Source organism: Hydra viridissima, unplaced genomic scaffold, assembly GCF_058129835.1.
Source record: "Hydra viridissima isolate aposymbiotic clone 2 unplaced genomic scaffold, HvirCarnegie_v1 scaffold_16, whole genome shotgun sequence".
NCBI lineage: Eukaryota > Metazoa > Cnidaria > Hydrozoa > Anthoathecata > Hydridae > Hydra > Hydra viridissima.
In genome coordinates, this window is record NW_028324315.1 from 8627028 (window position 1) to 8651698 (window position 24671).

Genomic DNA, 24671 nt, shown 5'->3' on the forward strand with positions numbered 1-24671 from the left:
GACGCTCAAAAGATACAGCCACATAAAGTTTTTAAATATTTAGAAAAATGGTCAAAAAAAGAAAAAAGATGCGGTTTTTCATTCGTTTTCAACGGTTTCTATTTCATGTCAACCTGCTCGAAAGAGTGGTTAAAAAAATCTGAAGTAAAAATAACTTCAACTTAAAACCTCTAAAAATGAGCAGTGCACTTTAAGATTCATGGTTTATGTCCTTTGTATGTATGTATGTATGTATGTATGTATGTATGTATGTATGTATGTATGTATGTATGTATGTATGTATGTATGTATGTATGTATGTGTGTGTGTGTGTGTGTATGTATGTATGTATGTATGTATGTATGTATGTATGTATGTATGTATGTATGTATGTATGTATGTGTGGATGTATATAGAAATTCTATAGAACTTCTATAGAATTTCTATTAATTTCTATAGAACTTGCTATAAAAATTTTTTTTTATATTAATATATGTAAAAAAAAAAAGTTCTATAGTAATTTCTATAGAATATAGCAGAGATTTAACAGAAGTTCTATAGAATCCTATAGAACTTCTGTAGGCCATATGTTTCAAAAGTTTATAGAAATTCTATAGAACTTTTTTTCCTGGGTGATCATAGAAAAGCTAAGTGTTAAAATTTGGCAAAACCGTTATATTTAAGATATAAAACGTATCAAACGAAATGCAATTCCTTTCACAAAATCAAACCTTACATAATGTAACGATGGTAGCAGAATTTAAAATAATAGACATTGGCCTTCTGAGTATTTATCTACACGCTTCCTAAATAATAAATAATAAGGTATATTTATAACATAAGTTTTCTGAATGTTAGGAACACTGTACAAATCTACACGGAATAACCAACTCTAATATGAAAAATCCCCTATGAATCATAAGAAAAGTATTAAAAATTGGTATCAACATTGTTATAAAAATAAATTTAATCTGTACACCGTGGTGCTTGAGTTTGTATACAAAGGTGAAAAGTTTTATACGAAATGGTTGCAACTTCAATTCAAAAAAACTTCACAGAAGTTTTCGTTATTACACGAAAGTAGATTTCTAACTTAGATTTCAGTATCGAAATTGTGGTACGGTTTTGGTTTATTGACATCTCCTTTTTTTACTAGCGTGTCATATTCGTCAGTAGTGTCATCCAATTCCTTATCTTCTGGTATTGTGTGTAAATCATCATCTGATCCAGGTCCACGATGCATTTCCATCTCCGAGTCAGCTTCAGAAGGTGGTTTCGGTGGTGGTGGTTCCACCGGATAGGGGGGGATAGAACTGTTAACAGGCGTTGCATCTTTCTCATCGTGATTAACGGTATTGGAGGAAGCTTTAGGTTCTTCAATAGTGTGATAAAATTTTTCGTTACGCCTTCTTCTATAAATAGGCCAGACGATGTAGAGAACAAATAAAACGAGCAGAATTAGGAGGACAAGAACAATGAATACAATAATCGATAAAACTGTTGTTGTGCCAACGAGACTATCACTGTCATCTATAAAACAAAAAACTTCCAATAGAAAAAGCTTTCGATTTCTTTTTAAGCATTTTGATGTACAAAGAATTTAATTAAAAATACTTTTAATAACTTTTTATGATTCACTCCCCCACCTTTTTTTTGTTCTTGTTTAGCCACTACAGGATTGTAGCCATTTGGCGGAATTTCATATAATGGAGGACGGTCAGCATCAATTGTAATCGCTAAATAAAGTTTAAAGACGAAATTTAATGGTATTATACCTAAATAAACTAAAAGCAGATTGAGTTAAAGCCTGGTTTACACCATCATTTAAAATCCACATTTAAAAAAGTGATTTGTAACATTCAAAGCTTCACTTTATCATTAAAAAGAACACCAAAGCTTACCAAAAGCTTTGCATCAACAATTACTCATTGAAACTCCGCTTTACCTGATGATTTATTTGCAACCATGCAAAACCTTGAGTTACATTTTGGAACACCCCTAAAGTCGTACACGAAGAAATCGCCACAGTTTTGTACGTCCACAGAAACAGAATGCTGGCATTGGCAAGGAATTTTAGGTGATTGGAAACAAATAATTCGTTGCACTAACTCGCCCTTTCTATTTGGATGCTTTCCTATCATATAACCTTGGTAATCTGATCCACATCGATGGGTCACAATAGTTGAGTCTGAGGAATTGCATCCTTCTATAATTGTCCACGGTGTATACTTAGAACCAAACCTGTATTTTCCATACAAATGTGCATCACATTTAAAAACAGTGGGACTTGTAAATGACCACAGACGATCAGGATCATGTAAAATGTTATACGAAGAAGAACAAAGATCTTTGGTTTTATGAACAATTGGCTTCGCTGGATCATTAACTATGAGTAATAAGAAAATTATGCCATTTAATAGTTTTTTACTTATAGAAAACTTAAACTTAATGATAATTTTAAAACCTCTAATGTTAAATAACCTTACCCTTAGAGAGCGAATGAGATGGAGCAGTACAGTATCTTGCATTACATATAGGAATTTCACTTAAACGATAAACATAGAAATCACCACAATTTCTGACATAAATATTTGTGAAAAATTCACATTTGCACTGGTCCGAATAAGAAAAACAAATTCTTCTTGCAACACGCCCTTCTTGAAGTGACGGATGTGGATCTATCATCCAGCCACGAAACTCTGCTCCACATGATTGTCCAAACCTTGTTATAGGATTTGTGTTTTTAGTACATTGAGATGCTATTTCTGTTCCAGATTCATCTGTAAACCTTACCCAACCAATCCTTGTATCACAAGAAACATCAGAAACTTTGTCCCATATACGAGATGATGAAGTCTCTGTCTTATACTGTGAGCATTCTACAGCAGTTGAGTTCCCTGATTTCACTAGAAATATCAAGCGAAAAAAATAAGACTAGTAATGAAAAGTAATTATCTTAATAAAGAATTTAAAAGAAAACTTCATCAAACACAAAGCACCTTAAGAATAAATCTTTACAATATTTGACATTAACACTTTTCAGAAACAAGTTAAAGCTTTTAAAACAGTCAGATATATTCCACTGTTTATTCATATTGTCTCAAACTTCCTTTCTAATGGATCACTTTATATCTATAATTAAATCTTAAACCATTGAAAATTGGCATTTAAATGTTTTTTTTTACTGTTGCAGTTGTTGCTAAGGTTTTTAATAGGACATACAAGATCAATGGTAGAGTCAATTCTACATGCAAAACCTGATGGAGCTGCATAGCAGTGCAACACAATATCAATCAACATCTTGGCCAAACAAATGGGTTTCTGTTAGGGCTGTTATAGATTAATTAATCGTTTTTTTTTTTTGATTTGATTAATTATTTGATTATTTGAAAAATTAGAAAGATTAATCGACGTTTTATATTAGGATTAGGTTTTATATAAAAATAAGCACTTTAGAGTTTTTCTGTCTTTATACACTGGATCATCGATACTGGATTTAGTAATTGTTTCATGTTAAACCATGGAACTAACTGAATAAGCCATAATTTCCAAGAACATCTTGAATATTTACATTTATTACTTTTAAAAAAAGCTTTAATCCACGTGTTTTACTTCATAATGGTATGTTGATAACAATCTTTTTAAATGTATTTTCGTGGAAATGTGTGTTCTGTTTTAAATTATAGTGTACCTGCAAAGATTTTTATAAATTATATTATAATTTTAGGATTTATCACACAATATATGCAACAGCAATGATATGTGGGTGCAACCAAAAAAAAGAAAGTCTAAGATTTGGGTTTATTTATTAGAAATTGTAATGAAATCACAAACTTTAAAATGCAAGCACTGTGACACCAAATTTAAATCACATTTATCAACTACATCCTTAATGTACCACATGCAACACAAACACGACCTTTTATTAGAGCCTGCTTCAGGAAGCTGATTAGTTGCACAAAGTAATTCTCAAAAGATAGTTTCATCCTACTTTTAAAAGCAAAATTCTTGCAAAGTTAACAGCTTTAGATAAAATACCGTTTTCAACTTTAGCAAATAGTGAAGAAATTATGAAAGGGATGGAAAGCTCAAGGTTTAAAAATGCCATTAACAAGACAAGGAATTAAAAGTACTACACCTGAGCTGACCAGATTAGAGAAAAAGTAAAAAGTGATTTAAAAAAGAGAATAGAAGATGATGAGAGATTTTTATTATCATTAGACGAGTGGAGCTCCAAAAAAAAACAAATGTTATATGTGTATGAATATCCATATGAAAAACAAAAACGTGATTAGTATTGGTATGATAAGAGTAAAAGACACAATGCCAGCTACCAAGGCAGTTGAGGTTGTCATAGTCAGGGCATACATTTGGCTGTGGTAGACGTTTTATATACTAATCATACAAATTTAGTAGAACCTGATGAAGAATATTTTGAAACAGAACTTGATAACTCTTCAATAAGTGACAAATGTGATGATGATGAGGAAGATTTTGAAAGAAGCAAAGGACAAAGTTGGTTTAAAGTAGCTCCTGCCAATTGAAGAGCGTTTTTTCAAAAGGGATATAAGTCCATTTTTGCTGAAATCGAGTTTTTTTTACTTTTGGATTCTATAGTGTAAATGGAACAAATCTAACTATAATAACATGGATAGAAAATTATTTATCCACTTTACTTTCAATATTAAAATCACCAAGTTTTTTCAAAAGGGCATAAGTCCCAGCATTAGAAAAAAGTATAGCAAAAACTTAAGTTCACGCTTGCGCAGTAGCAACTTCCGTAACAAATTTTATCTAAAAATGGTATCTAAAATAATAGATTCAGAACTGGAAATATTTTCTTACTCTCTAACCCCTGGACATGGTCGGAAAAGATCGAAAATAAGCAAAACAGGAGAGAAAAAACGCCAGAGATATTCATCTCTTGGAAAATTACCTGTCATAGCTTGTAGGCACAACAACAAAAGATGTAAAGCAGGCAATCTTGGCAACCTGGATATTGTTGGTGAGCTCAGTTGTATTACACTAGCCACTTTTGTTAGTTCAGAATTATTATAGTTAGCTATGAGTTTCAATCTATACTATGAATTTAAAATACAAATAATTCTTTATTATATCAATCTTGACATACCAAAATTTTTTTTAGGTTTTTTCCAGAAGCTGTACAATGAAGAATTAAAAGTTAAACAGGATAATTTTCTTCTGAAGTTTGTTAAATTAACTCAAGTTAAAAGACACAGGCCAAGGAATGAATATTTTTGTTTGAGAAAACATTCAATAAACTACAGTATTGCTGACAGAAGTTGTAAAACAGTTCCAGTTTGTAAAAAAACATTTCTTTCCATAACATGTGTTGGAATAAAAAGATTGCATAATCTTATAAAATATTACTCTAAAAATGGGTGTCTGAGACCTGAAAAACGCAGAGGATTTAGACAAACGATAGGTGATAAAGAAATCACCAATTCAATAGTGAATTTTATAAGTCAATATAAAGGTTGTGTTTCACACTATGGGAGAGGGAAAAGTGTTAGAGTGTACCTTTCACCTGAATTAAATGTTGTAAAGTTATGGAGAAACTGGAAACTTCATAGAAACCAAGAAAATATGGGTATTTCATCACTTTCTAAATTTAAAAACATTTTTTACACAAAGTTTAATGTTGGATTTGGAAACCCAAGAACAGATATCTGTTCTTTTTGTGAAGCACAAAAGAAGTTGATAAGAAAAACATTTGATACAAAGTTAAAGGGAGAAGAGTTTGCTAAATATCGTCTGCACAAATTAAGAGCAAAAAAATTCTACTCTCTTATGAAAGAGAAAAATGAAAATGTCATTAAAGTGTGCTTTGACATGCAACAAAACCAACCACTTCCTAAATTAAGTGTTAGTGAAGTATTTTATGCTCGACAAATTTGGCTCTATAATTTAACATTTGTTCGACATGATCAAATAGTACAAAACAAAGATAACATTTTTATTTATACCTGGTTGGAAACTCAGAGTGGTAGAGGATCTAATGAAGTTTCTTCAGCCCTGGTTCACTATTTGTCTAAGTTGGAAAAAGATTTAATTACAGAAAGAGGAGCTAAAGTGAAATTAGATCTACATTTATTTTCTGATGCTTGTTCATCACAGAACAAAAACTTTGTTGTTTTGTGTTGTTTGAAAAACTTTGTGGAAACGAGTGTTATGTTTAATGCTGTTAAACATTTTTTTCCAATCAGGGGTCATAGTTTTTTACCTCCTGATCGAGTTTTTGGGCGTATAGAAAAAGTGGTACGCAAAAAAGAAACCATTCTTTCTCCTCTGGAATATTACAAAATATTTTCAGAGCATGGAGCAGTGCAAAAACTAGGAGAAGATTGGTTTCTTAAAGATTACCAAAAAATGGCTAAACAGATTCTTAAAAAAAAAAAGCCATTTCCAATGAGAGATCAGAAAATTATAATTTACTCTCAAAAGAAAATCGAAGTGCAAAGTGCATATTCTGCAGAGCCTTGTCTAGTTAGTTCTTTATTAAAAAAAGGACAGTTATTTGCAAAAATGACTGAAGCAATACCAAGACCATTAGAAAACAAAGTCAAAAAGGAAAAGAAAGCAGATGTAAAAAAGTTAATGGCTTTCTTTGAGGTACCATATGATGCAAAGGACTTCTATGCCTGTATTCTTGATGGTATTGAGGGAGTAATGCAGAATGATGTTGATGAGTTTGATGAAAATGAACCGTTTGTTTAAACTTAATAAAATAATTTTACTAAACTTTTGTTTTGTTTTTTTGTATTATAAAATGTTCTCTATTGTTGTCTTAAAATGAGATTGTCTAAAAATATGTACTAAAAGAATATAATATTAAATCCATTCAAATAATTTTTTGTCCCAAACATTAAGGGTTCATACATTAATGACGTCTCTGCTGAAAGGGGTACTAATGACGTCTCTGCTGAAGGGAGTATCAGTAAATTAATTCAGATGGTAATTATTGGTAAAATTTTGAATTAAAACAAAAATGTTTAATTAAACAATTTAATTATATCATAGGCATCTTTAATTCCTTAAAAACTCTTTAACCAATGTTTGATTAACTCAATTTAGTATTTTTATGAAAATAAAAAAACTGATCTGCAGCATGCTTTGAACTGGTATGGCTGAAAACCATCGAAAAACGTTTAAAATATTTTCGCTTTTCAAATCTCCATTAAACATATTTCTGGCATAAAACAACAGTTTTTTATTTTTTAAACAGCGTACGTATGAATTTTAAATTTTTACAAAAAAAGAAAAATCACAGAGAGGGTCTTCACTTATCATGTAACAAGGGATGAGGTGGTCAAAATATTAGGTGTGTTTTAAGAACTTACGTTACAAATTTGTAAGTACATCCAAATAAACTTAATTCGCAAACAATTTAAAACATAATTTTGTCACAAATACTTATTTTTCTCTAAAAAAATGTGGACTTATGCCCTTTTTGAAAAACTTCTTACATTTTAACCCGTTATAAGTATAACTTCAAAAAAAGAAAAATTTTAATTGTAAAATTATTTTTATGAAAATCACAATAAACTACCGCTTACAAAAAGAAAAATTTTTATTTGTTGAAAGTTTAAATAGATTATTAATTTTTTTTAGTTTTTTCAAAATATTTAAAATGTGACTTATATCCCTTTTGAAAAAACGGTCTTCAATTATGAAATCAAATTTGTTCAAGATTTTTCATCAGCAATAAGTAAAATTAGAAAAATTGTTCATTTTTTTAGAAAATCATCTGTAAAAAATGATTTTCTGCAAAGAGAGTGTCAAGAAAAACTGAGAAAGGAAAAAGTTATGATAATTGATGTACATACACGCTGAAACTCAATGTTGGCAATGTTAAAGCGGTTCTTGGAGTTGAAAGAAATAATAAAATTAATATTAATAAATTTGTCAGTTATTCATTTATATCCAAAAAATTGTGAAATTAAGTAGGTTGAGGAAATTGTAGAATCATTAGAAATCATTGAGGTAAGTTCACTTGAATTGGGAAGGCGAGATTGCTAGTGATCAACCAGTAATATATTCTAAATATTCCTAACCGGAACCAAAACCGAAAATAAATCCAAACCGGAACAGGAACAGAAACCGGAACCGAGAATAAGTGATATATCTTTAAAAAGTTAAAGTAATAGAAATAGTTAAAAATTTTCATTTTTTTCTAAGTTTTTCCAAAACCCAAGGCATAGAGAAGCAATCCAAAAAAATCATTTAACACTTAAATGATTTTTTGGATTGTCAAAATGCATATTAATCATTTTGGAAGATGAATGTGCATTTTGTCCTGTTTAAGATTGCGCAATAATTTTTACAATGTGCAAAAAAGATGGGTTTTTTAAATTGTCGTCAGATTTTTGAGCTGCAGGAGCCAATTCAAAAAAAAAAAGATGTTTTTTTTCATTGTTGTCAGATTTTGAGCTGCAGGAGCCAATTTATCTTTAGGAGTTCAAAATTGTCCATTTGGGTCATGACAATATGTTTAAACAAATGAGCTGGTGTGAATCAGAATGGTGTAAGTCCAGCTCATACAATAACGATAAAAACATTACAAGATATGAATATTTATTTAAAACTAATTTCAACAAGAAAATCAATTATTTTTCAAACAAAGCCAAATTTTATTTACATTAATTCTCAAGCTTAACTACTAATTTAAAAAAATTTTTAATTATTTTTATCAAAATGATAATAACACTATTATGTAGCATTTTGAACCGGAAATCCGGCCGGAACCGAAATCTTAAATACACCCAAAACCAAAACCAGAATTTCAGTTCCGGCCAAATTTCCAGCTGGAGCTGGACCCGAATGGAAATCACTAGAGATTGCAATATAATTGATGCTTAAAAAATATTTGAATTTTTACTTTCTAAATTGAATACTCAATCAAGTGAAACTGGTATGAAATTCTATGAAGCAGTAAGTAAAAGAATATTTGAACGTAGAATTATTAATGTAGAAGGCTTGTTAGAATATTTAGATGATCCAAACACTTATCTAAAAGCACTTACACAAAAAAATGCAATATTAAAACGATCAACAAGAAACGAAATTACTCTAACAATTAAAGAAATTGTTCATCGTTTATTTCTCATTGATGAGAATGTTAATGAAAATAGTTTAAATCAAGAAGATGAGGCCACATGAATGTACTGAAAACATAACAAAAAAAGGAGAATTGAATCGCATTTTGTCAAAGAAAACTGTAGTAAATTTTCAAAATAAAATTTCATCTATTAAAAAAGAAATGAGCATGAAAAATTAACATTATTTAAATTTGCTGATATTAAAAATTTCTTATAAAACTTATATTTAAACTTCTGAAACGTTTTTCACTAATGTATTATGAATTAGTTATAAAACTTATTATGTTTTCAATAGCTATGTAAATTAAAATTCTTTGCCTCTTTTAACCATTATAATATTATAACCATTCTTATTACAGTGGAATGTTTTATTACTTTGAAACTAAATTAACTTACATTAAAAAAAAACTCAAATAATACTATTTATTGTGTAATTAAAGAGAAATTTTTTTTTATTTTTCATAAATTAATTGATTAATAATCGATTGATAATCGATTAATCGTTTTTTTTTAAACCAATTAATTGTTAATCAAAAATTTCTCAAAATGATTAATCACAAGACCCTTAGTTTCTGTTTATATTTAATCTTTTGCAATTTATCCAATAGTAATGAATATTATTCTACTTATGATTTTATGTCAACAGAAAAATTGGAAAGCATACTTTTACATAGTAAACAGTCCTTCTCGCAATAAAATCATTCAGGCAGACAAGATTTAACTTTTTATGGACAATTTAATAACTTGTTATCTACAGTCCTCTGTAAGTACTATTCGTTTTTATATATATTAATTCAACTGAAGTGGTTATATGACTTTTTGATGTCTGGCTGCTATGTAAACCATTTTTCCTCAGTTACATTAGGAAAATATCTTTTAAAAAATATTTTTATGCATACACTGCTACAAGTAACATTATTGTTAGTAATTATACTAATTATAGAATTAATTGACAAAAAAATAACTCAATATAATATTCAATAAAACATATAGGCCAAGTAGAGCCTATTATGACAATAAATTACTAAAAATGAAGGTTAAAATATTTTACACATCTACTGTACCAGAAAGGAAAAGTAATTTAAAAAAATGCTTCACTTCTGAATCGAATGGTTTTATCATAATTGAACTTTTTCTGTATCTAGTAAAACAAAGAGAATAAGATTAAGCCCATGAGTGGCATCTGTATCATCTTCAGAACTACTGTTTGCAGCAGGTTGTAATTTTTGCCAAGCTGTACTAAATAAAATTAGAGACAGCTCAAATTACTGATAAGTGGATCTGAGGAAAGAAAAAGATCTTGAAATCCTTGTTACAAGATTCTTGAGCTTCTTCAGAAAGCATTTTAATCTGTAAAGAAAATTGTTGTACAACTTTATGCCTTCGCGTTAAAATACGATGCAAACTTGGTGGCATATAATACTATGAGTACAATTCTACATATGCAACATTTCTACAGTACATTTAGAGAGCATTAATTTGCAATCCTGAAGACAATCTTTGTGACTCAACATGAATTATTTTTATCAAATGTAAATTAAATCCAGTAATGGTAGATACTACTTGAGTATTCTCAATAAACTTCCTCCCAGTATTTCCATCATTAGTACCTGACTTAGCTGACTTAAAACATCAATAAAAAGCCCATATTGTTCTTTCATTTTTTCTTAAATTTTTTACTTTTTTAACAAGACAGGAATCTTTTTCTCTTCTGATCTAGCTTGATGTTTTTCAATATACAGTTAGTAGGATATGTGCAAGACAAATTCCATACAACGTATCCAAGCACATATTGTTAAGAGACCATACTTTAAGTTATCATGAGGTCTGAGAAATGTGTCTGAGAAAGAAGTTATATGTTATTCATTTCTGAAGTTTATTTAGTTTATTATGTTTATTTCATTTCTTTAGTTTACACTACACCTCATTTGTAAAGCATACTCTATACAACCTAATAGATTTGTTTAAAAATTCCTTTATTAAAAATACAAAAATGTTAAACTATTGCATGATTTAAGTTCAACATATACTTTTTATGGCAAAAAAAGTTGAACTTTAAGCTGAAATTGGGTCAAATGTTATTGCACATTTTTTACATACTTATTATATCCACTTTTAATTTAAGGTAAGTAGAGAACTTGACAATTTTTATTCTGACATCTGTGTGCTATGTAAAAAGGCTGAGTAGTTGTAATTCATCTACTTGATGATACTCAAATCTTCTTAACAATATTTAAATATTTTCTTTGTGACAGATTTCATAAAGTACTAATTAAATTTGCTTTAATCCCCATTAAAAAAAAAGGGAAAAATAATTCCCCTAATGTTCCATAATTATTGTTCTGCGGTTTCTTATAGGAAAAAGAGAAAGAGAAAAAAAACACATTCTGTTAGACCTTGTCTTCTTCAATGACTGAAATAAATTAAATGCAATAGGGATTTTTTATGCAGCTTTCTGCAACAATTATATTAATGTAAATGTTAATATTTACATTGTAAATAATACAATTGTAATAATATTAGGTTACTATGAAACTGCATGCAGGAAACAAAGTTCAATTGCTTATTATGCCATTATAAAGACCTATAAAAAAAAGGAGACATAATTAGTATCAAAAAAGATGGTTTTGGGATACTGTCACTTGCATTGCTCATTTGGATAACAGTTTACTCATTTAGATATAGTAAAGTCAGTTTTAGATTTGATTTGATAATCATTAAAACTAAAACATAAATGTATCAAGTCATAGTAATGACAGTTATTTGAGTTAAACTGTAATGCTGTAAGGGAATTTAAGATTTATCAAATATATGTCTCTATCTCTTAACATATGTCTATATCTTGCAATTTAAATGAATACTGATTGCTTTCAGGAATATTTTCCTACAGTACTAGTAGAACAACTTATAGTGTAAAATGCACTACAAAAAAATTGTTACTGAATTTTATATTATTGGAATCAATAATATAAATTTTAGTAAAAAATAATCAAAAGTAGAGCATAAAGTGAAAACAGTCAGCACATTTGTAAAAAATTAAAACTAGAGCAATATATCTTGAATTATTTGTTGATTGTTGCAAAATGACAAAAAAATAAATCAAAAAAAGCATGACTTCAACAAATTTGATGTTAAAGCAGTAATTAACCTGTTGATTTTTATTTTAGAAGTTTTAAAGTAAAATATCAAACATTATTATAACAATAGCACACAAAGAAAAACTTTTTATTGGCTTAACAAATTAGAAGAATATCTCAATTCAGGTCCTGAAATTATGTCCAATCAGCAATCAAATGCCATAAATTAGCCTTGAATTAAGAAATTATAGAATTACTATTTCTATATTACTTATATTAACTCTTCAAGTATTTTCAATAAAAAAAAAAAATTTCAATTAATAAGATAAATTAATGCATACCTACTGGACCTTTCAATCCTATGTTTCCAGTGCAATATCTCATCTTTTCAGGTGATGGGAATAACCAATATACAAAGTGGTTCCCACAATTTCGTGCATATATTGTTTGGTTTTTTTGACAAGGACAATCATTTAAAATAGTAAAAAAACAATGTCTATCTCTAAAACAAACTGTCATTTCTACAATTCCTTCTTCTTTTGTAGGATGTTCCTCCATTAATGTGCCAGCATACTCAGTCCCACAAAAATTTGGAGGTGAACTTTCTGTTCCTAGAAATTTATCAAAGCCTTGTTTCAAACTATTTCCAGCATCACCCATAATGCGATACCAGCCCATCTCTAGATTAATGTCACTAGCACTAGAAGTTGGAATATCCTTTTTGGAGAACAAGCGTGTCACATCCTGAATCTCTTTATTTTCAAAGCATTCTTTTGGTGGTATTTCATCTTCAGAAGAAACTAGTACTAAAAAAAAAATTATATTTTGTACATTTACCATAGCAGCTTTGAGTCTTTTTTCTCTCTGCTTTTTCTTTAAACAAATGATAGTTACAACAACAAATGAATAAAACATACAAATTAAAAGCATCACCAATGCCAGTCCAAGAACATCCTTGATGAGTCTCAAAAGCACCATAATTTAAAACAAACAGTTTTTTAAAAATCTATGGTCAGAAATTTGTAAAAATCTATAACAAGAAGTTAAAAATAATCTTTATTAACATAGTATAAAATAGTGATTAAAACTTTTTTTGTGCAAATATTTATCATTTCATGGAAGTGGTAAGTCCTAATTCAAAGCAACACCATTCACAGATTAGATAAATATACATTAGGAAAACAATGTATATGTGAACCTATAAACAAATCACTGCGAACAAGAAACAAAAAGTAGACTTAATAGAGATAAAAAAAAAAAATTTTTATATAATAAAGTGCATAAAGGATCAAACAGAAGTAAAAAAAAATTGTAAAAAATTTAAATTATTTTTATATTATTTTTATATATATATTAAATTATAATTTTTAAATAACTAAAATTTTTTAAATTAATTATTCAAACTTCAATTTTTTTTTTAATTTCACAAGTATGAACCAAAACTTTACTTTTTTTAAAACCTGCTACATAAAAAAAAATCACAAATAATAAAATTTTAATAACAATAATACTAACAACTATATTTTATAGTTAAATAGCATATATTTATCAACTTCAAACTTTATTACAACTAGTGTTCATATTATACAAAAGAATAACTTTTTTAAGTCTTCAGATTTCTTCATAAAAAATCACTTTAACAATGACAATACAACACCAGGGGAAAAAACATGCCACTGCTTACATTTCTTAAGTGGTCATTTAGACCTTAAAACAGATTGATATATTTTAGAACTTTTAAATATAAAATTACAAAATTCACCAATACATATTTTGAGTAGAGATTATTATAAAAATAAAGAAAAAAAAAAAAAGAAAAGAAAAGAAAAATTGTTTAATTCAAAATTAGATATTAAAGCTCAACCAGATAACCATCGCTTAATAACAAAAAAAAGATGAATTACAAAAGAAACATGTTAAAAGTTTGATTTATGTCTATTAAAAATATTTAAAACTTATTACATATATATATATATATATATATATATATATGTAATAAAGAAAATATATATATATATATATATATATATATATATATATATATATATATGTAATGAAGAAAAGCAGGGTGGATTTATATATATATATATATATATATATATATATATATATATATATATATATATATATATATATATATATATATATATATATATATATATATAAATCCACCCTGCTTTTCTTCATTACAGATCAAGCAAACTTAAATTGAAAAAAATACAGTAAATATAATTTACTACTACTTCTCTTTACAAATACATTAAATTTTTATTGTTGTATTTTTATTATTCCTATCTTAATTACATTATGATTTTTTATGTTTCTAACTTTTGAAGAGTTTAAGACAAACTTATTATCTTTTTAAATTTAATATCTAGTTAAGGTAATTTAAAGAAGCATAAATATATAAAAAAAACTTCAGGAGCAAACTGAAATAATTATCTTTCCTAAAATTTTAAACTTTTTGTTTCAGTATCTTTTTCTTGTTATAGTTAAATGACTCAACATTACAATGAACGCTACACTAAAAGCATAAGCTTTTATCGCTTTGAAGGATTTTATAAATTCCTTTTGCAATTTTCTAGCCATATAGTTTGTGTGCTTAAAATTTATAGTAGTCTTGTGCTTTAAACTTATGCTCAATCTTGAAGCAAAGCACTTAGAAATAACTTATCGTGGCTCATCGTTTAAATGCTAAAAAAACTAACTAAAAAGGTGGTTTCTCATGTTAAATTGCACTACATGAAATCATAGAATTTATTAACGTCAGAGTTATAAGGCTGACATATCACGCTTCTAATTTCAACTATGAACTTTTGTAAGGTCAATGTTAAGTTTAGCGGCATGAATTAATTTTTTTAGTCCAAACACGGGGGTTATACTAAATTTAGTTCAAATTTTTTTTACTTGAAAAAATTGTATAGTAAAAATTTTGCTTCAAAAAATTTAAAAATTACTTTTAATAAACTTTGAAATAGGTTATTATTTTTACTATAAAAATATTTATACATAACGAAGTAAAGAAATTTAAAAATAACTCCCGTGTTTTTGCATTTCAAAAGTTCACGCAAATACCACTGTGCTTATCTTTTTAATCTCTTTCTAGACAAATCTCTTAAGTAACCAATTTTACATCAGTCACGCTAGATAAATTGAATCGAATGTCACTCTCTACTCTATCTTATAAAAAGAAAACACGGATAAACAACTCCCGTAGTGTCAAAGTAAAGGATTGGTGTTGATGTTACCCTAATTTTTTAGGTTTGGAAATATTCAAGGTCAATAGAAACGTGCTCAAAACACGGACGTTTTGTATTGCTCAAATTTCAATTAGCTCTTTAAAAAAAATGTTGAGGAAGAATTTCAATTATTTCGTCGACCGTTAAAAAGTATAGATTTGAGAAAAGTTTTTTTTTTTTAAATCTATTTCTTCGTAAATTTCTTGCCGCTGGTTTGGGGATATTCTGTAAGCTCTTTTTTTGAGCTGATAGAGCGTTTCCTGTATTAATCGCATGTATTATCTGGCTTGGTGAGCTCGCGAATGTATAACTCTGTTTTTCAATCCAGAAGAATGTGCTGTTCTTCTGTTACGTTCAAGTGATCGAACATCCTTAGCTCTACGGAATGTTAGTCTGATAAAGTAAAAGTATTAAATGGAGTTGGGTATCTTTCTTCCATCTTATTATCAACAGAAGTATATAACAGGGTATATGGTGAGCCGGCAGTAGCAGGATTGAAGTAGCCTCTGAGATATTTTTTCTCAATAAAGGCATCAATGAAGCAACCACCATCATCAAACTTTGCTAGAGCATCAAGCACGATGAATACGTTAGTATCGACAGACGCTGCTCTAGCCGATGTAGGGGTTATATTTATAGTTACACCATTATTCTGTGGAGGGACATACTGTTAGAGTATAACAAGTTGTTCCTCCCCTCTATAGCTATTTCTGTTTTTAGAGGGTTGAGACTTGGTAGAGCCTTTTCCGTGCGGCGCGCCAAATTCACAGAACTGGGACAGGCGATTAAAACATATTTTAGACTGTCACATGTGAAATTAACACGATATAATTTTTCCACCCTTCCAGCTTTGGGGATCACCTGGAGTATGATATTGCGGAGCACGATATCATACTCCAGGTGATCCCCAAAGCTGGAGGGGTGGAAAGGACCCCTCCCCGTAACCATCTCAAATTCTAGGGGAGTGGAATACTTCGAGGGATTCTTAACGTAAGCGTTAGCTGCGCCCGAATTTTAGTCCAGTAGCAGAAGCAGAGGAAGACCCTGACCTTAGTAGGTTTAGATTGCTAGGATCTGCTTGATCATCGCATCCCTATATCAAGCGATCTGAAGAGGTTTGCTGAGAGGGAGACATAAATAGGTTACGCATAGCTCAGTAATTTCCATAGGACTGAAGGCAATTTATTTCACTTCCCTGCATTCGGATTGTCATTTTCTTTACTATGGCACATCCGAGATTTTTTACGAAACGAGCGTTAAGGTCTATCCCCCTCGTAAGAGTAACATCATAGACCAAGCGTACTGTGCCAGGAACGACAACCATATCCCTATTTAGACTTGGGAACCGGATCAGCAATGGCTGATCCGAAGGGTTAGCGATTGAGCTGACTGCTAAAGTTGACATGGTTATCAACCTCTCACCTCGAAAAGAAGAATGGGTAATGATAAAGTGGTGATAGTAGCAATAACAATTGTGATTATAGCAATTGCAATATTGAAGAGATTGAGACGGATAGCTGCATGGCTGACCGAATTAGCCTGATTAATATTTCAGAGCGCGGCATGATCTGCCTCTCGGGGGTTGCCAGAGCGAATGGTTACGATGTGAGTTCTGCGCACCTCCTTTTCCGGATGCTCTTTTTCGCATATCCTAAAGAGGTCGATGACTTGACCGCATCTGCTTCAGGTAAATCCCGGCCGCGAAATTCTGGGGGCTATTACCCAGATCCTCAAGAAACAAGGTGCACAGATGCGGGTTGCAGCTATCGGAAACCATCGTGAGCAATTGATAGTCGAGAGTTTCAATTGTACTCTTGCTGAGAGACTATTCGGCGCGCAGTACGCTAAAGAGATGGTATTGACGGCGTTGGTCTTGAGGAGGCTATAATATTTTGTATGCACCTGGCGAGCCGGAAGGAGAACGCGCGTCAGGGTGGGATTTTAAATTACCCCAACTAACTTTTTGCAGAGACCTTTGTATTTTTATTAAATTTAATTTGTTTAACTAACTCCAGGAATCGTTTTTCTATAAGTTAAAAAAAAAAAATTATAAAAACTTAAAAAAAAAAAAATGCATTAAAGCATCTTTCTCCTAATCAATCTTGCTATGAGCCTTGCAATTGGAACGGTTGCATGAAACAGATTGCAGGCGAGTTTTTCTGTTACTTACACGAGGACACATATGACATCTTTTAATCTACTGTCCTTGTATTGATCACGCTGGTTGCTTTTGGAGTAAAAGATTATTCTTTGCAACTCTTTTTAAAATTCTCTTCTTCCATGTGAAGCCCCATTTTCATAATTTAAAGGAATTGACAAGAACAAAATTAAAGCATTATATGCTGCAATATTTAAAAATTACAAAACATTATGAGTAGCCATCGATTGCTTTTTCTACGACTCGAATAGTATCTGACAACCTGGTAAAATGTGTCAACACCACCTTTATATTTATTGTCATCCTGAATGATGGGTGGCTTTTTATTCTTATCAATAACAATTTCAGTTTTGTTATGAAAGGTTGATAATAATATGGCAGCTTTATTTTTCTTGGGGACATAAGAAACAATAGTAGAATCATTTTGAAAACCGAAAAAATAAGAATTCACTACGGTATTCTGTGTTCCGAGTGAAGTTTTAATTTATACTAAATTATGCGTATCCGCCATGTTGGTTCACAAACAAATTATAACACTGAGCGTATTCAATCCAATAATATATTATATATACTAGATACCTAACTTGCGGGATTTTATTAGACGAAAAGTGAAGCCGCTTTTTTTTGTTTACAAGTTAAATCGGCCATTTGTAATAAGGGCAAAAGCTATATCCAACGTGCGAAATAAAAGTTAAAAATGCATGTTTTTGCCCGAATTAGAAATGGCTTCCACGGCTTCACTTTTCGGATCGAAGTTAGACATCTAGTATATATAATATATAATTGAATCAATCTTTGTCTTGAGTATGGCAGAGAGCGATTATTATAAAAACCTTTCAAACCAAAGTAAAACTAGATATAGAACTAAGATCTCAAAAATTGATAATATTGATCCATATACGTTGAAAAAGACAGATTATCCCTCCGATCCAGAATTCTATCCTAAAATCTCCCATGCTGATATTGTTACATATTTATTGTTTGCACCAAGCCCTGCCACCAAAGAAGAACTTAAATGCTTTAAAAGTTTAGAGCCGTATTAATATTTTAACTATATAAAGACAATATCAAAATAAACAAAATTCCCAATAAGAGAAGAAAGAAGACATTTTTCAGTTGTGCAGGCTATTCTACGTGTACAAAAATATCTTATATATAGTTTTTATATGAATAAGAATGAATATATTAATATTAACCAGAAGCAAAATGATTAGAACAAACTCTGTAGTGACTGGCACTAGTATCGATATCTTTACGTTTTATAACAGCAAACCATTTTGCTCTTCGTTCTGTTGACAACAATTTTGTATCTGTATCATGGTGATTAACAACCTTAAGCATTCTATAAAACGACTTCTTGCAGTTTTCAGAACGATTACTGCAATTAAAAATGCAACAGAAGACCATATTTGAAGATATAAAGAGTTTATGAGTTATTCAAGTAAGACCTTTTCTGAAAGAACTTTATACAACACTTTTGTTTTGTTGTTAACAATTTTCGAGTTGAAACTTCTACTAAAAGGAAATAGTAGCTAGGAAAATGGCTAACTGATAAGTTTTGATATAGTTAACTTAAAGAACCGCATCTGAATAAAGTTGAGCTAATGGGGAAAACAATTTTTAAAAGATTTAAATAGTTTTGACTTTTAAAAGATTTATTTAACTTTCATTTTTAATTCCTGGGTATATAATTGATCATAATGAGGGTCCCTTTGAAAAACTTCTCCAGGGCCCGAAACTTCTCTCGGAGGCTATGGACATGCACTCCATATTTCCTCACCATTCTTTGATATCATATTTTGCTCTAAAATTTGATTATTATGATCACTTTCTTGTTATTCATCTTCATCATTGTAATCAGAAAAATAGAATCTTCTTCATCATCTAAGTCATCATTTGAGTTATCACTTGAAGATATTTCATTTAAACTAAAAACAATATTATAAGCTTCAAGCAGCATTCTTTTTTGGTCAAATCATTATTGTATTCTATAATCTCAACTCATTACAATATATATATTCTAAAAAATATATATATATTTTTTTTTAGTAAGTAAAAATTGTGCAATAAATATAACAAATTTTATAAATAAGTATTATCTAATGTCAATAACGTTTAATTTTTTACATAACAAACCATATGTGACATAAGCATTACCATTTATGACTAAATAAATGATGCATGCGGATGCTAATATTCACTCATAAACATCATGCCTATGAAAAAATAACTAAAAATAAAACAATTAATTAATTTCATGTAACTTATCACACTTGTCTAAAAATGAGAATAATTACTCCGAAAAGCACCGGAAAAACCCTTTGGTGGGAACAATATACACACCTTCCTGATATGAAAAATCCAAAAATTGAAATCTTTTATGACCGTCCGAGAAAAAAAATTCAATTTGAAGTTTTCGGCATTGTCCAAAAAGTTTGCAAAACGGTACAATATGTATCTTTGGAATAAAAATCATAAAAATAAGTCAGAAATTGTATTAAAAACATTTTGTTATTATAACGAAGCCCTAGTGAGTAATATTTAATTCTAAACAAGTTTTTGTAATTCCAGGAAAAAGCAGTTTTTGTCAAGTCATCAGGTTAGAATTATTTTGTTCTATCTCCAATTTTAAACGTTGGGAGAAAATGAATTGTTAATTTTACTTAATGATTACTTTTAAAATTAATTTTTTTTTTGAAATTTTTTTTCTAAATAGTTTCTTTAAATATGAATTATTTAAAGAATAAGTTATTATTTCTTAAAAAAGTAATAGTAAAATTTTAAATAATTTTTACTTATAGAAAAAAAATCAAAAACTTTCTTTCAAAGTTTAAAATGGGAGATAGAACAAAATAATTCTAACCTGAGGAAGTGTTAAATTCTGCATGACAACTTTTTTTTAACTTCAAAGCAAAAATGCCAAATTCTGTTAAAAAACATGATGACTGTAGGAAAACAGTTTGTTTCCTATGTTTGAACAAATGTACTCAAGAATTGACAACTTTTTTGATTGAACAAATTAAGAAATCAGTTTCATTCACACTTGACTTTTCTGACTCATGAGTTCCAAGTGGAATATGCAATACCTGCAGGGTTCTTTTAGGAAAAAAGTGCAAAGGTGAAAATGTGGCTCTCCCAAAACTTTATGATTTCACAGAAGTCCTGGTTAGACCAGAGACACGTGGTCAGCCTTGTGATTGCATTATTTGTCGAATTGGTCATTTGAAAGCACTTCAAAAGCACCCTTTGGACAAATCAGAATCTTCTGGAGCTTCACAAAATCAAAGAAGATGTTCAGACTGTCTCACACTTGTTGCAAGAGGAGTGTCACATCAGTGCAATCAATACACCTTCAGAGAAAATCTTAAAGAACTTGCTTCAAAGGATCCAAAAGCCAGTGAACAGATTGCATCTACTGTTATCTCAGCAAAACAGTCCTCACCTCATGGAACTGTCAGGATTGCGCAAAGTGGTGGAGGCCGTCTCATGCCAATTACTCCAGGTAAAGGGAATCTTGCTTAATACTTCAACAATAAAAGTACTTCTTAAAATGTTTTGCATTTTAACAAGGCTACTGCTTTTTAAGTGTATCAGTTTGGTGTTTTTTAAATTTCTTTCCTAAAGGTCCTTCAAACCCAAAGAGACTGTTTGGTGATGTGCCACTTCTACGAGCTCAAGATCTTGTCTGCATACAAAACAACACTATCATGTTCCAGGTTACTACTTGGTGAAGTTGGGCATCGATGGTGGAGGTGGTTTCCTTAAAGTCAGTCTTGGCATTCAAGAAGAAGAAACAAGACTTCCATCCATTTCACCACCAGGCAAAAAGGCTGTGTTATTTCTAACACCCAGAGACAGTGGAGTTAAGCGCCAACTTCTCGTTGCAGTTGCGGAGGATATTCCTGAAAATTATGATCACCTCAAAAGCATCTCGTCTTTAATTTGTCGAAGTGGAGTAGATTTTTCTTTGTCCTGTGACATGAAGTTAGCAAACCTTGTTTGCGGGCTTCAATCCCAAGTCAGCTCTCATCCATGTACTTGGTGTGATGCGGATCACTGTAACTTGTCACAATGTGGAAAACTTCACACTTTTGGCTCAATAAGAAAGTGCTTTGCTTCATTTCAAGATTCAGGTCTGGACCACAAGAAGGCCAAGCAGTTTTAAAATGTTGTTCATAATCCACTCTTAGATGTGCATGATTCTACTTTTGTTCTTGACAAGATCCCACCCATGGAACTTCATCTTTTACTTGGTGTAGTGAACCATTTGTTTAAAAAAAAGAAACCTGGGATAAAGATGATAAATGGCCAAAAGCACTTCACATCAAGCTTCAGCCATTTCATGGAGGCCAGTTTGCTGGCAATGAGTGCCGAAAACTTTTGAAACATGTTGATCTTCTTCAAACACTTGCTGAAGAAGACTCAACATTCCAAGTTTTTCCATGGATTGATACACTCAGAAAGTTTGATGCAGCTACGTTCTCTTGTTTTGGAAATCAGTTGCAGAGTAACTATGCTGAAAAAATCACACAGTTCAAAAATTCCATCCTTTCTTTGCCAAAGGCAAGTGTGATCCCTAAAGTCCACGCCGTCTTCTTTCATGTCAAGGAACTCATTGATCACAAGAAGGAGTCTCTTGGCAAGTACAGTGATCAGGCCACAAAGGCATTGCATCACAACTTCAGGACACATTGGGAAAGATACAAGATGCCAATAGACCATCCAGAATATTTGCGAAACCTACAAAATTGTCTTGTTGATTTCAACAGCAAGAACTTGTGAAAGCATTGGCTCCTCTTGAAAACCTGTTGAAATTTTTCAAGAAAATCATCATTTTGAATTTAAAATTCTGATTAAAATTAAAGGAATGCACTGTTTGTTTTTTGAATTTAATATGTGGAAATTGCTGTGAAGAAATTTTTGATTACATAAAAAAATAACCTTGTATTTATTGAGAATAAAAAGTTCAGAAAAGCAAAAATTGTTTTATTATGATTCTCAAAACAGTCAACATACAATTTCTGACTTATTTTTATGATTTTTATTCCAAAGATACATATTGTACCGTTTTGCAAACTTTTTGGACAATGCCGAAAACTTCAAATTGAATTTTTTTTCTCGGACGGTCATAAAAGATTTCAATTTTTGGATTTTTCATATCAGGAAGGTGTGTATATTGTTCCCACCAAAGGGTTTTTCCGGTGCTTTTCGGAGTAATTATTCTCATTTTTGGACAAGTGTGTTATAGTTTATTATTTTGCTATGCTAACTAAAAATGAAGAACTTTGGTTGGGGTAGAAAAATACCCCGAGTCGTCATTAACGTAATAATATTTCTAATTATCAAATATTGTTGATAATTTATAAGTAAAGCAAAAGATTTTTACATTTAAAACTTCATTACACAATACTAAAAGATGTTCTGTTGCAGATCAAATAGACAAAATTTGTATCTGCGGCATGTAAAAGTGCACCCTTCTTGGTTAGAAAAATAGCCCACCGTCCTTTAAGGGTTAACTAGATATATAATTATTATTAGGACTTTCTTGTAGTATAGGAGTTTGTAAGGTCACACCGCGGTATGTTGTTTTAGAGTAAAAAAAAATGTTGATTGTGGTTTGAATGTGGTTTGAGATTATGACTGACATCTTATTTTTTCTTAAAAATCAATAGAAAGCCTCTAAATTATTTTTTAATGCCACAAATGAAATTCCTCATGCCTAGCAACGGTCTAAGTACCGTCACTGTTTATGAGGACTTTTTTCTTGAAGTAATAAATCGTTTAGATCTTTCCCTATGATTGTTTATCTATTTTTTAAAGGCATGTATAATTATGGAACGCATAATTTTTGACCGCTCCTATCTTGTGAGGCCAAATATCTGAAAAATTTTTTGCTTCAGAATTTTTTCATGCAAAATTAGTTATTTTATCACTTTTATTGAATCTAGTTATTATTTTGGGATCGAATCGCAAAAAATGGTTTGAAAAGTTGCACCACGCAAACATCGTTTTGAACATAATATACTAAAGCTGTAGTAATGATAATACAGTAATAATATTGTAAAACAATTAATATAGACCTAATTTCTCAGCTTCTTTTTGCAACAGAAAATTTTAATGACAAATCTTGTTTCCTCCACTACATGCCAAAGTCACAAAATAATATAGAAAATAATATAGAAAACAATATAGAAAATAATATAGAAAATAACATAGAAAATAATATAGAAAATAATATAGAATTTAATATAGAAAATAATATAGAAAATAACATAGAAAATAATGTAGAAAATAATATAGAAAATAATATAGAAAATAATATAGAAAATAATAAAGAAAATAATGTAGAAAATAATGTAGAAAATAACATAGAAAATAATATAGAAAATAATATAGAATTTAATATAGAAAATAATATAGAAAATAATATAGAAAATAATATAGAAAATAATATAGAAAATAATGTAGAAAATAAAATACTAAAGTTGTAGGAATAATATAGTAAAACTGCTTTGCGTTTATTTTCATACCTTAAATTAAATTTAGCGCAATTATAAGTTTGAAGAATTAATTTTTTTAACATTTGTAATTTTAAATTTTTGATAGGAATACTTCCTTCGTTAAAATGAAAAACTGTTCTGCCATTTGTACTTTTTTAGTCATAGATTGTTTATTCTGCTACTTATCCCCATAGCAAGAAACAACATAATAAGTTATCTCTATATTTTTCTAACATCAGTGTCACATTTTAACGTTTAAATCTGCCGAACAACATTTTCATAGTGCAAAAATAATTTTGTTGATTAATTTACATCCTAAAAGCTTTTAGAGTTCTAAAAGCAATCAACGGAAATATACTCGCTTTCTGCATCGCAAAATATTTACAAACATTCGCGCGTTTTTAGTGGTGCACGTGAAAACTGAAGAGAAAATTTGTTGGAAATTACATTCGCATTTGATATAATTAATTTTATGTTTTCTCTGTTTTTCTCTTACATTTACAATTTATATGCATATATTACATAATTTTTTAACCAGTTATAATAAAAATCTTTTACACATATGCTGACTTATACTCTTATATAATTTTTTTTGGAGA

General features: G+C 29.8%; 2 protein-coding genes across 2 annotated transcripts; one reads left to right on the top strand and one right to left on the bottom strand.

Annotated features, from left to right (window-relative positions):
- Positions 1-675: 675 nt before the first annotated feature.
- On the bottom strand, positions 676-13249 carry LOC145181072 (uncharacterized). Its single transcript, XM_090073934.1, has 6 exons — positions 13093-13249; positions 12517-12981; positions 2466-2885; positions 1925-2365; positions 1626-1715; positions 676-1509 (listed from the first exon to the last, which is right to left on the bottom strand). Exons 1-6 carry the CDS (start codon positions 13151-13153, stop codon positions 1073-1075), a joined length of 1914 nt encoding a protein of 637 aa, XP_089930060.1. The 5' UTR covers positions 13154-13249; the 3' UTR covers positions 676-1072.
- LOC149877946 (uncharacterized) lies at positions 4532-7264 on the top strand. Its single transcript, XM_090073933.1, has 2 exons — positions 4532-4984; positions 5126-7264. The coding sequence occupies exons 1-2, from the start codon at positions 4627-4629 to the stop codon at positions 6715-6717; spliced, it is 1950 nt and encodes a 649-aa protein (XP_089930059.1). The 5' UTR covers positions 4532-4626; the 3' UTR covers positions 6718-7264.
- Positions 13250-24671: the final 11422 nt, after the last annotated feature.